Source organism: Mus pahari, chromosome 4 (genome assembly GCF_900095145.1).
Source record: "Mus pahari chromosome 4, PAHARI_EIJ_v1.1, whole genome shotgun sequence".
Classification (NCBI taxonomy): Eukaryota; Metazoa; Chordata; class Mammalia; order Rodentia; family Muridae; genus Mus; species Mus pahari.
In genome coordinates, this window is record NC_034593.1 from 84741382 (window position 1) to 84754121 (window position 12740).

Genomic DNA, 12740 nt, shown 5'->3' on the forward strand with positions numbered 1-12740 from the left:
TTAAAAAAAAAAAAAAAGAAATTGCAGTGGGGAGAGATTTGTTGGACAGCAAAGTGAAGTGCAGTCAGAGACTCACAGCAAAGCTAGTAAGACAGCTAAATGAGATCTGATGTGCCTCTGAAGTGGAGCAGGTGAGGCACTGTGGGAATTTTTAGGCTGTAGGTAGCAATTGAAGCTACACATGTCAATGAAGTTGCCTAAAGAGAGCAGTAACATTAGCAGTGTATAGAAGGCACTGAATGACACAAACTCCACACTCAGAAAGACCCTGCTGGACAGGGAAACAAGATAAGAACCCAAGGAAAGGGGTGTAGAAACAAAGAGAGATTTTTGTAAGGAGTAGCTGCCTTGTTGCTGTTGCAAAACGTAAGGCTTCCTACAGGTCATCTGGTTTATCCTGGGAAGTTCCGGGAAAGAAGCTTAGTAGGGCTCCATTTTACTCCTGGTTGTGCAGTAAAAAGAAGGCAGATGGTGGCCAAAGAGATGACTCAGTGGTTAAGAGCTCTTGTTGCTTTTGCAGAGAACCAGGGTTAAGTTTCCAGCACCTTCGTGGTGGCTTACAACCAATTGTAATGCCACTTCCAAGAGATGAGACAGACACCCTCTTGTGACCTTCCCAGACAGGCACTTGGACTCACATGGTACACAAACATGGAGGCTCTCAGATGAACACAAACTAAAACTAAATAAATCTTTTAGAAGGAGGAGGAGGAAAAGGAGAAGGAAGAAGAAATAAAGGGAGGAGAAAGACAAAAAAGAAATAGAAACCAGATGCAGTGAAGCTAAACAAAGACTACCTCAAAAAAAAGTGCCAAGACCTTTACTGGACATAAAATGGCTCTCCTTGCAGACCACAGCTTCTGGAAAGGCCCAAAAATATTAATAAGGAATTTTAAGTAGTTCAGTATGAAATCTAACTATATGTGGGGTTTTTCAGTGTTAAATATTCTATTTGAAATTGTACATAAACCACACTAAATGCTTTTCTAGTACTAAAAGGCAGGATCCTTTGACAGGGAATTTAATTAAATCGGCATCAGAAACAGTTGCTTCCTGGTGTTTAGCCACTGCCTGAAACAGGAAGATGAACACAAACTGAAATACAGGTATCTTTTCCTTGGTTCTGAGACAGTGAATTTCCCTAGTATTTAAACATATTCATATGCCCAATTATATAATTCTAAATATAAACCATTCAGTAGGTGATGGCTCCATCTTTGTGGGACATTGAACATGACTAATTAAGTCCCATCCCATTCTGAGAAAGGAAGAACAGTAAAATATTTATGCATCTGGAAATGTTGTTTTTAAGAAGGTAACTTCCAGTTTACTACAAGCCACTTTGACTTAAATTATTAAACTGTCTGGTAAGAATGTTGTTATGTTACTCTCTGTAATTATGATCTGTGTTATATTGAATGAATTAAAAGCCATGAGACATTTGCTCTGTAAGAAGCTAGGCAGAGATTGTGACTCACCAGCTTTCTTGATAAGCTATTAGGTCTTCTTTGTTTGTTTGTTTGTTTTGTTTTTCGAGACAGGGTTTCTCTGTATAGCCCTGGCTGTCCTGGAACTCACTCTGTAGACCAGGCTGGCCTCAAACTCAGAAATCCGCCTGCCTCTGCCTCCCGAGTGCTGGGATTAAAGGCGTGCGCCACCATGCCCAGCTCTCCCTTCTTAATACCAGTGAAGATTCTTCCACCAACAGATGTACTTTTTGGGATTCTCCAAATAGTCCATCAGTGTATCATTTCCCATATGGTGCCTTTGTTTTTGTTGGCATCTGTATAAGAGACTCCAGCAGCCCAGACAGGCCATGGGAGTTTGGTCCAGTCTTATGCTTGCCTCCCTTTCCACAGTGTGGCACTGGACACACTTCTGAACAAAAATCTTGTCTTTTTCAACATCACCCATTTTTAATTCGCTCTCAGCTACTCAACACCACAAATGCCGGGACCCAAAGATGGACCTCCTGCTCTCTTCTTTAAAGATTTATTTATTTATTATATGTAAGTACACTGTAGCTATCTTCAGACACTCCAGAAGAGGGCATCAGATCTTGTTATGGGTGGTTTTGAGCCACCATGTGGTTGCTGGGATTTGAACTCCGGACCTTCGGAAGAGCAGTCGGGTGCTCTTACCCACTGAGCCATCTCACCAGCCCCTGCTCTCTTCTATATGTGGGTTTTTTTTTTTATTTTTTATTTCTTTGTATTTAAAAATAATTTAATATATAGTTCTTCAGAAAAAAGTGAAATGTTTGTCTGTATTGTTTCATGTACATTAGCTAACATTTTTAAAAGTACCCTAAGACTTTTCCCATGAAATAGATTTTTTTTAAAAAGCTGGGCTTTTGAAATGGGCAGTAGTGTTTTTCTTCCTTTCATTCTTTTATTCTATTTGTTGTTTTCAAGACAGGGTTTCTCTATGTGTAGCCCTGGCTGTCCTGGAACTCACTCTGTAGACCAGGCTGACTTCAAACTCAAGAAATCCACCTGCCTCTGCCTCCCAAGTGCCTGAATTAGAGGCATGCAACACTACCTCCTGGCCTAGTGGAGTTATATGTTTGTTTTTGTTTTCCAATATAGTGTGTTCCCATTTCTCTCTTCCAACTAGACAAGTGGCAAAAAAAATTATTTCTTGATTTGTTTGTTTCAGGATGTTAACTCAGAGTTCAACAGAAAATGTCCACTGAACGAACTTCATGGACAAACCTGTCCACTATTCAGAAAATAGCCCTGGGCCTTGGAATTCCAGCAAGTGCAACAGTTGCTTACATTCTATATCGTCGATATAGGGAAAGCAGAGGTATGTGGTGAGCTGTGCAGTGCTTACAATAATAGTCCATCTCCTTTTGTTAAACTGAAATGAAAACTTTACTTGCCACAACAGTACTATTTGTTAAAAATATAATTGGTTTCCTGTGAGAAACATGAAAAAGGTTTTCTTTCTTTCTTTCTTTCTTTCTTTCTTTCTTTCTTTATTAGAAAGCTAGTGTATAAAGGGAACTCATGATGTCACTGACTCTTTCCCATACAAAACCAACTATGTGATTTTTAAATATATACTCATTCTGCTGCTTCTCTCCAACTGTCAGATGATAGGCAGCAGCTGGACCTAAAGAACAGGTTTCAAAGAAGTGACGAGTATAAAAATGAGCTTTTAGACTAATGAAAGCCCCAGAAAACTCCTAGCCCTCACTGTTCTGTAGAAGTCATGTCTTAGAGTCGCATCCTAAAAGCTCACAACTTTTACTCTCCAGAATCTTCTTTTCCCATATTAACATCTGAAATAGTATCCCAAAGAAAATGCCAAATGGTCTTTGGAGGAGGGCAGGTAAGGTGCCGGGGATTGAAATTTCTCCCTGTATGCACTGTACCCTTACCTCTAAGCTATACACCCATTCCCAGCTCTGGTCTTTTGGGACCTTCTGACTCACACTCAGTTGCTATGTCTTTCATTGTGGTTAAGAGCTACAGTTTGTCTCTTAAATTAGGTCTCTGACAGCCTGATTCAGGGGAGGGATAGTAGTAGCTTTAGCATATTTAAGTCTGGTCTGTCATGGTCTGCACAGAAGAGAGATTGACATTTGTTGGAGAAGATGACATTGAGATAGAGATGCGAGTCCCCCAGGAGGCTGTGAAGCTCATCATTGGTCGACAAGGAGCCAATATTAAACAGGTAAGTGTGTGAGCAGGCTAATAGCTTTCCCAGACATCAAATCTATTTCTTGACTCCTTGTTTCCTTCCTCTGACCACATTTTCCAAAACACCCATAATACACATATTTTTAAAAGAAAAAATACAGGGACTTACTAAGCTAACTGCAGTGTTTTTCTTTTAAAAATGAGAACTTCTCTTCAGATGGTAGATGACTAAGCTTGAAATGGTATTTGATTGGATGAATCTTAACTTGATATAGCGTGAATATTTTTATTAGGTAGTCAATGAACTTCCATTAAATGACAGTAATGAATTGCTGCCTACATATTCTTCCATCTTCCATTGTTCAGCTAAAATGTCAAGAAAGAAAAATCTTTTCACTGGGAATGTGGGTCATTGGTAAAGTACTTACTAGCATTGGGAGGATTGGGGTTGGTTCCACAGAGAGGGAGAGGGAGAGAATGGATGAATATTTATTTGCTAATCCAAACAAAATTAGCAAACAGATGTAATCACAGAGAGAAATGATTTTAAATTAACTATCTGGATTGCCTTTGTCACTAATTTTAAATTATAAATACAAATAAATGAGAGCCATTAGTAGTCTCTTGATCTAGCTGAGGCTTATGGCCAGCCCCACTGGTCTCCCCAGAGTTTGATGGAACACCCTTAGCTAGTCCCAAATTGAAGTTCTTTCAAGTGTATGCCTCCTTCTCTCTACAGTTGCGGAAACAGACAGGCGCTCGGATTGATGTGGACACCGAGGATGTAGGCGATGAGCGAGTGCTGCTTATCAGTGGTTTTCCTGTTCAGGTGTGCAAGGCCAAAGCAGCAATCCATCAGATCCTGACAGAGAACACCCCAGTGTTTGAGCAACTCTCAGTCCCTCAGAGATCTGTGGGCAGAATCATAGGTACCACTGGACAGCCTCCTCTGCTGTTTGCTTTATTCTTTACCTTTGCCTGTCTTTTCTGAGGGTTTTCCTGGCCTCCCCTTCACCTAGTTAGGAAAAAAGACACACTTAGTTTAGAGCTTTTTTTCAGAACTGGTGTTTGTTTGTTTTTTAAATCAAGAAGCAGTATGATCAGTCTTTCAAACAGGTTTGTATGGGTCAGCAAGGTGGCTCTGTGAATAAAGATACCTACTGCCTGAGCCTGATAACCTGAGTTCCGTCTGGGGCCCCACATGGTGGGAGGAAAGAGCCCGGTCACCCTCTGACCCCCACACATTTGCTATGGTACACACTGGTCCACACAAACACACACACATGTACACAGAAAATAAAGATTTAATTTTTAAAAATAGGCTTTTATATGAATGCTAGAGGTGCCCAGAATACCCTAGACCTTTGAAGACAGCAGTCCAGAGAGTACCTGTTATGCTTTTCCCTGGCCCATTCTTTAGTGCTGCTATTAGAGACAAATGTCCTGTTCTTAGTCCAGGATTCTGAAACACCCTATATCATGTGTCTTACAGATGAAATATAAAGTATAGTTGCTTTGTAGCCAGAAAGTGAAAATGACTTGAAGTTAATCTATCAGAAGCATAAGTTTAAATAAAATGGTTAAAATAGAGTCTTATATTCTCTTTTCTCCTGTAGCTATTTCAGTAGCTCCTAATTCTCATTTACTGTCTTACATTCTATCAAACTGGTTATGCGCCTACTCCTTTCTGTAACATGGAAAGTAGTGATTTCTCTTACATTGATTGTTGGCCTAGAAGAAAGGACAGTTTTTCTGTATTAATGTAGGGAGAGGCGGTGAAACGATTCGTTCTATCTGTAAGGCTTCTGGAGCCAAAATCACTTGCGACAAAGAATCAGAGGGAACGTTACTACTCTCACGACTTATAAAAATCTCAGGAACACAGAAGGAAGTGGCAGCAGCTAAGGCAAGTATACCTGAGTATAAGGGTGACCCCTCTGGCCATCCTGTCAGTATCTGACTACATAGAAGTAACCCTCTCTTGTTTTCCACAGCATCTGATACTGGAGAAAGTTTCAGAAGATGAAGAACTTCGGAAGAGAATTGCCCATTCTGCAGAAACTAGAGTCCCACGAAAGCAGCCAATCAGTGTGAGAAGAGAGGAGATGACAGAGCCTGGTGGAGCTGGAGAAGCAGCTTTATGGAAAAATACCAGTTCTAGCATGGGACCAGCTACACCCCTGGAGGTTCCTCTCCGCAAAGGAGGTGGTGATATGGTTGTTGTAGGACCAAAAGACGGTTCCTGGGAGAAACCTAATGATGACAGCTTTCAGAATTCTGGTGCCCAGAGCAGTCCAGAGACGTCCATGTTTGAAAGTATGTAATGAAGAGGAGCCTATTAACCATATGAAAGACAGGAATACTGGATTTAACTTGTTTAAAATAGGAAACAATTAAAAATTCTGTTTTTGTGATTTCTTCTCTGTCATCATAGATAATGCCTTTCTGGTAATATTTTACTTAGCTTAATACCAAACATTAATAATAAATACAGCTAGTGAAGGAAAATAAGATAGAAATATGTTGACAAAGGAAACAGATCTGAGTAATACATCAAATAATTAAATTTTATTATATCCTCTTTTTACACATATTTTATGTGTATGTATGTGTGTGTATGCGCCCTCGTGCAGGTGCTTGTGTGTGTACATGCATATGTATATGCTATGCCCTATGTGTATTCATGCAGAGATGGGATGGAGTGAGTGTCCACACAAGTGCATGTATACATGTGCACTGGAGGCTAGAGATCAGCTTTTTGTGTTGCTCCCCCAAACCATTCACCTTCTTTTTTTTTTTTCAGACGAAGCCTCTTCTCTGGGACCTAGGGCTTGCTGATTAGACTAGACTGACTGGCCTCTGAGCCTCAGGAATTCCACCATCTGTGCCTCCCTAGCACAGAGGTTGGGATTACAAGCATGTGTTACCATACCCTGATTTTTATGTGGGAGCTGGGGACAGTCCTCATGCTTGCATGGCAAGTACTTGACTAACTGAAGCATACTTTTTTTTCTTAAACACTTATTTTAAATCATTTTTACTTTATCTTGAGAAATTTCATATGAGTACACAATATTTCTTGCTATCTAAAGTTCCCCTGTGCTCCCCCAATATATCTTCCTCCCAGCTTCATTTTTTTTAATAATCCATATATCCAATTAGTGCTACCCATATGTGTATGAGTGTGGGGCCATCCACTGGGGCTTGGGTAACCTATGAGTGGCCACATTCCCAGAGAGAAGTGACTGTCCATCCCCCAGCATCCAACAACTGCCAATATTTCCTCAGCTAGGCATAGGGCTCAGGAGCCCTCCCTGATCCATGCTGGCATTATAACTGGCTTGATCTTATACAGGTAACCACAGCTTCTGTGATTTCATGTGTGCAACCACCTTATAATATCCAAAAGACACATTTCACAACTTCTCATACTCTGGTCCTTAAATTCTTTCTGTCCCTCATTCATGGTATTCTCTGAGCCTGGGTAGAAAGTGGGTTTGGGGTTGCTGTAGATCTCCCATTTGTTGCTAAGCACTCATATCTAGGCATACTTTTTTGCATAAAAATTCTCAGCCCAGTTTTTATGTTGCCTGTCTCATTACTGTTTCTAAATGTCATTGAAGAATGAAATGACCATCGGTTTCCTCTTCTATGCAAAGATGCTAGCTTGAACAAGAAAGTGCAGAACCCCTAAAAGATATTAGTGGGCTTGCCTAGGTTCACATAATACATCCCTGGTAGAATAGAATCTGGAGTGAACAGAATTGCTGCCTATGTACTTTTTTATTGACCCTGCCAGACTTAACAGATGGAGGCTTAACCTTCACTATAATTGATGCCTCATTTGAGTACATGGAGAATGATAGTATAAACCTAGTTACGTAGAAAGGCATAGACGATAACTCAGTACCTTTCTTCAGGACATTTTTGTACGAGTTGCCAAGTTGTGTCTCTAACCATTTCTAAAATGGTAAACAGCCACTGGGTATTTGAGTCTTTCATCTCCCTGATGCAGTCTCCCCATTCCAATCAAAGATGGTACTGATATGGTCACCATCCTTACCCCTGTGTTCAGTTCCCAGTCCTGACTTCAGTTTCCATGCTGATGAGTACCTAGAAGTCTACGTTTCTGCTTCTGAACACCCTAATCACTTCTGGATCCAAATCATTGGTTCCCGCAGCCTGCAGTTGGATAAACTTGTCAGTGAGATGACCCAGCACTATGAGAATAGTCTGGTGAGTTGCCATAGGGAGAAAGCTAGTCTGGGGCTTTTTTTTTTTCACAGTAACATATTCCCTTCCTCTGTTCTTCTGTTTATTAGCTACAACTTCATAATAACCCCGTCGACTTCCTATCCCCACAAATAGCCTGAAGACTTGACTGTGCATGTAGGAGACATTGTAGCAGCACCTTTATCTACAAATGGTTCCTGGTATCGAGCCCGGGTTCTTGGAACCTTGGAAAATGGAAACTTGGACCTCTACTTTGTTGACTTTGGAGATAATGGAGATTGTGCACTAAAGGATCTCAGGGCTCTCAGGTGAGTTCAGAAGCCAGTATGGGATCTGCTAGAAACCCAACTGTTGTCTTACTCCTGGCCATAAAGTTGTGAGCTATTGACACATACCATCAAGAGGATTTAGAAGGGGACATGTGGTATCTGGGATTCTAATTTCAATTTCTTTTATTTTAGGAGTGACTTTCTAAGCCTCCCATTTCAAGCAATAGAATGCAGTCTGGCACGGATTGCCCCCACAGGTAAACCAGTCATGCCACCTATTGATTTTAACTCCAAATGAGTAACATTCATACCGCGCATAAAAGGAATTCTCACATTCCCAAGCTTTTTGGGTTTTGGAAACTCTAGTGCCTTTTCCTTATCAGCACTAGAAAGCACAGAAACTTGGCTTGGCAGTCAAATGCAAATGTACCAGAGAAGAACATAACTATATTTCTGGGAAGAAAAATGTAGTTTCAGTTTCTCTCCAGGCTGTATTCCTATTCTTACCAGCACTGACATACTCTTATCTGCTCTGAGGCTCAGCCCCTTTTTCCCCTATGATCTTTTTCCAGGTGAAGAGTGGGAAGAGGAAGCTCTAGATGAGTTTGACAGACTCACTCACTGTGCTGACTGGAAGCCCCTGGTGGCCAAGATTTCTAGCTACGTCCAGACTGGAATCTCAACTTGGCCAAAGATCTATTTGTATGATACCAGCGATGAGAAGGTAAGGGTGGGGTTCATACACTGCTTACTGCATCATCCATATCTTCAGTCCCAGAAACCCTTACCTGATATCACTTCTACTTTGGAATATCTGCTATCTCACCCTATTTCAGTTGCAAATTTGCTCTCCCTTACAAGAAAACACTCATTTTTCATTTTCAGAAGCTTGATATTGGGCTAGAATTAGTTCGTAAAGGGTATGCAGTTGAACTTCCTGAAGACATGGAAGAAAATAGAACTGTACCAAATATGTTGAAGGACATGGTAAGTCATTATCATTTAAGGTGTATCTTCCAGGAAAGTCTAATGCATAGAGGCACAATGAAAGTGTGTAGCCATAATATTTTATCAGTTTTACAAGATTTTCATGAGTTTTTCATATGTATATGTGTGTTGCCTACATGTGTATCTTTATACCACATTCATGTAGTGCCTGAGGAAGCCAGAAAAGGGGTTTGGATCCCCTGGAGCTAGACTTAACAGACAGTTGTAAGCTGTTGGGAGGTGCTGGAACTAAACCTGGGTCATCTGGAAGAACAATGCTGTTAGCCTCTGTGCCATCTCCATAGCCCCTAACTGTATTTTGGTTTGGTTTGGTTTGGTTTGGTTTGGTTTTTTGAGGCAGGGTTTCTTTGTATAGCCCTGGCTGTCCTGGAACTCACTTTGTAGACCAGGCTGGCCTCAAACTCAGAAATCCGCCTGCCTCTGCCTCCCAAGTGCTGGGTTTAAAGGCATGCGCCACCACACCCGGCTCCCTAACTATATTTTAATCATGTGTGTGTGTGTGTATGCCAAATGTGTGAGTATCCAAGAAGGCATTCATTTAGCATGGACTGGGAATCGATCTCAAGATTTACTTCATTTTCCAGGCTAATTAAAAATGTGATTAAATGGTGGTGCACACCTTTAATCCCAGCACTTGGGAGGCAGAGGCAGGCAAATTTCTGAGTTCGAGGCCAGCCTGGTCTACAAAGCGAGTTCCAGGACAGCCAGGGCTATACAGAGAAACCCTGTCTTGAAAAACAAAAATACAAAAAAAAATGTGATTAAAGGTATCATCTTTCTCAGCAGCCAAAAGCTGCTTTAACCAGTACCTATGGTCAAAATAATAGGCCACCAGTTAAGACACTCTCCTTTTTTTCTTCTTCCATGCCTTAAGGCCACAGAGACAGGTGATTCTCTTGCAAGCATACTCACTGAAACAAAAAAGAGCCCTGAAGAGATACCACATACCCTGTCCTGCCTCAGCTTGTCAGGTATAAACAGCGGTAATTTCATACAACTTCTTGAAAAATTACCTTTTCTGAGTCTGTCCATATTAGAGAGGTTAAGTTGAAACTTGGTTCTGGGACTGGGGAATGTGGCTTGGTTGATAGAGTACTTGACTAGTATTCACAAACCCCTGAGTATGACACACTTAGGAGAGGGACATATACCTATAATTCCATCATTGGTGAGTGGAGGGAGGAGTATCACAAGGTCATGGTCATACTCAGCTACATAGAGAAGTTGAGGCCAGCCTACACTGCATGAGATCCTATCTAAAACAGAAAACCACTTGGCTCTTAGGAGAACCACCCATTTTTCTCCTGAGCCTCACTAGCAGTGCCAGCTAGAATAAGGCAATCTTACTTACTTGTTTCTGCTTGGTAGAAGCTGCCTCTGTGTCTGGTGATGATAACCTTGAAGACGACTTATTCTGAAGTCTGGGCTTCAGCTGCTGGATCAGCCATCTGCTTTGCTGTGTGAGTGGTGCTGTCATCTGTCTTTAGCAACAGGAAAGTAACGGGGATGACAACACCCTCTACCCTGTGCTCCTATGTGTGTACATTTCTCTGCGGCATCTTTGATGCAGCTTAACTTGCTCTCAGAGTCCTTTTAAGTTTTTTGTGTCTATGTCTTTGGCAGGGTGTGGTGCCAGGAGAGAGGAGTCTATGATAGAGAGATCCATGAAGTCCTTTACTTCACATGGTGTGGCTTGCTGTGGATCAAATCCATTTTTTGTTTCATTGGATCTACCAGAAAGTGACAGATGGAGACAAATGGAGACAGATTTCTCCACTTCACTCCTCTGGTTCCTCCCCTATCTTTCAATGTTTGAATGCTGTATAATTCCCAGCCTCTTCATATCAGGTTCAGTTCCCTCTGCTAGTAACAATTTGCATTACTGCTGAGCTATGTTCTTTTTGAGGCTGAGAAACAGCCAGAGTTTGGGCATTGGAAGTGATGATTCTGCAGATTTCTGACTCACCTTATCAGGTGACTGTAGTTATAGGAAGTATTTGGTGGATTCAGAAGACTGTGGTTATCAGGAGATAAGGCAAATCAGCATAAATATATTTAAAAGCCTCATCAAAGCGGAAGAGAGTACCACCTCTCACCCACAGTTGCCGAGGTTATTGGAGATGGGTTTTTTGAAATAGTCCTCCAACTATTTCTTTGTGAACTTTAGTTAAAATACAACTAGAAGGGAAAATATCTTAGGAAATGTGTAAACATGTGTTACAAATATGTGTCTATGTATATACACAACTAGAGAGAAAGAAAGAATGTATAGTTCCACTAAATTTTGGGAATTGTTTGCTAAATAAAGTTCTCAAAAATTATCTAAAAACACATTCTCAGTCACAGCGTGGAAATAGGCCTGTGGGTAAAGTCTCTCCTGAGTAAGCCTTGATAGTAATTGCCAGCACCTCACAAACGGAGGCACCTTGAGACAGATGTCCTTCCCATACAAGTAGTCACACTCTTCCTGTAAAGGCACTGCAGAAGTCCACTACTCCCTCAGAGCCATAGCCAGTTTCAGCTATGTACACAAACCTGCTTACACATCAGAGAAGGCCTGTATTAGGGTTCTAGAAGTAGGTCTTCACTATAAACTTACTTTCCTTCTTTCATCTTTCCATTGCTGACAGTAGTGCAAGACACCACTGAGACTTGTGACAGTACTTAGAATTAAATACAAATGCACAATGATATAACAAATGAACTTTAGGAAATGAGGCAAGGTGAACTGGGAAATCTAAACTGAACACATGGATGCCTTATATAGGCTTCTCTAAACTCTAGTGTTAGTAACCATGCCTGGTGTCCCAGGCCTATACCCAGCCTCACTTTGAGGCCAGTGAGAGTGAGTGAAAGTTAAAGGCCATGCCTGAGCAACTTAGTAAGATGCTGTCTCAAAAAGAAGCTAGGGATGTAGCTCAGTGGTATAGAGTAGCACTTGTGTCATTTGCAGCATGGCAAGTTAGCAGAAAGACATCAAGGAAGGAGCAGTTTGAGCATCTCTTATACTCTAGAGAAGCCTAGACAGGCCCCTGTGAAGTGTGTTCAGCCAGGCATTGGGGTTGCTACGCAATAGACGCTGGAGGCCATTTTGTCTCTGGTTTCCTCGGTGCTCTTTTCCCTCAGGGATGGAGGTCATAAGACCTGCAGTTAATTTTATAAAAAGCCTATTAAAACCAATTGTGTGGGACTGGAAAGATGCTCAAAGGTTAAGAACACTGTCTGCTCTTATAGAAAACCCAGGTTCAATTCTCACCACCCACATGGTTACTCACAACCATCTTTTAATTCTAGTCCCAGGGGACTTAGTTCTCTCTTCTAACTTACGTGTGCACCAGGTATGCATATGGTGTACATATATACATGCAGGCAAAACATTCATGTACATATCTAAAATTTGAAAAGAAATAAAATTTAGAAATAAAAACAATGGAACACACCTATTCTCAGCACTTGAGAGGTTTAAGTGGAAGAATTAACTTGAGGTCTGTCACTGCTACACAGTGTATTTGAGGATAACCTGGGCTACATGACACCCTGTTCCCCACCCCCCAAAAAAAATCCCTATTTTTTTAATGTGTTC

At 41.2% G+C, this 12740-nt stretch overlaps 1 protein-coding gene across 5 annotated transcripts in view; it reads left to right on the forward strand.

The window, feature by feature from the left end:
• Positions 1 to 12600, forward strand: part of Tdrkh (tudor and KH domain containing) — a 20048-nt gene extending 7448 nt beyond the window's left edge. The window contains exons 2-14 of one of the 5 annotated variants that reach the window (XM_021195688.2): positions 2659 to 2808; positions 3575 to 3681; positions 4387 to 4576; positions 5414 to 5553; positions 5642 to 5963; positions 7723 to 7883; positions 8016 to 8188; positions 8342 to 8406; positions 8722 to 8873; positions 9035 to 9136; positions 10032 to 10128; positions 10526 to 10617; positions 10781 to 12600. In XM_021195688.2, coding sequence (XP_021051347.1) covers positions 2685 to 2808; positions 3575 to 3681; positions 4387 to 4576; positions 5414 to 5553; positions 5642 to 5963; positions 7723 to 7883; positions 8016 to 8188; positions 8342 to 8406; positions 8722 to 8873; positions 9035 to 9136; positions 10032 to 10128; positions 10526 to 10575 — 1683 coding nt within the window. In that variant the 5' untranslated portion in view covers positions 2659 to 2684 and the 3' untranslated portion in view covers positions 10576 to 10617; positions 10781 to 12600. Of the gene's footprint in view, positions 1 to 2658; positions 2809 to 3574; positions 3682 to 4386; positions 4577 to 5413; positions 5554 to 5641; positions 6145 to 7722; positions 7884 to 8015; positions 8189 to 8341; positions 8407 to 8721; positions 8874 to 9034; positions 9137 to 10031; positions 10386 to 10525 lie in introns of those variants that run through there. The other 4 variants (XM_029537759.1, XM_029537760.1, XM_029537758.1 and 1 more) reach the window with 4 other exon arrangements.
• Positions 12601 to 12740: the final 140 nt, after the last annotated feature.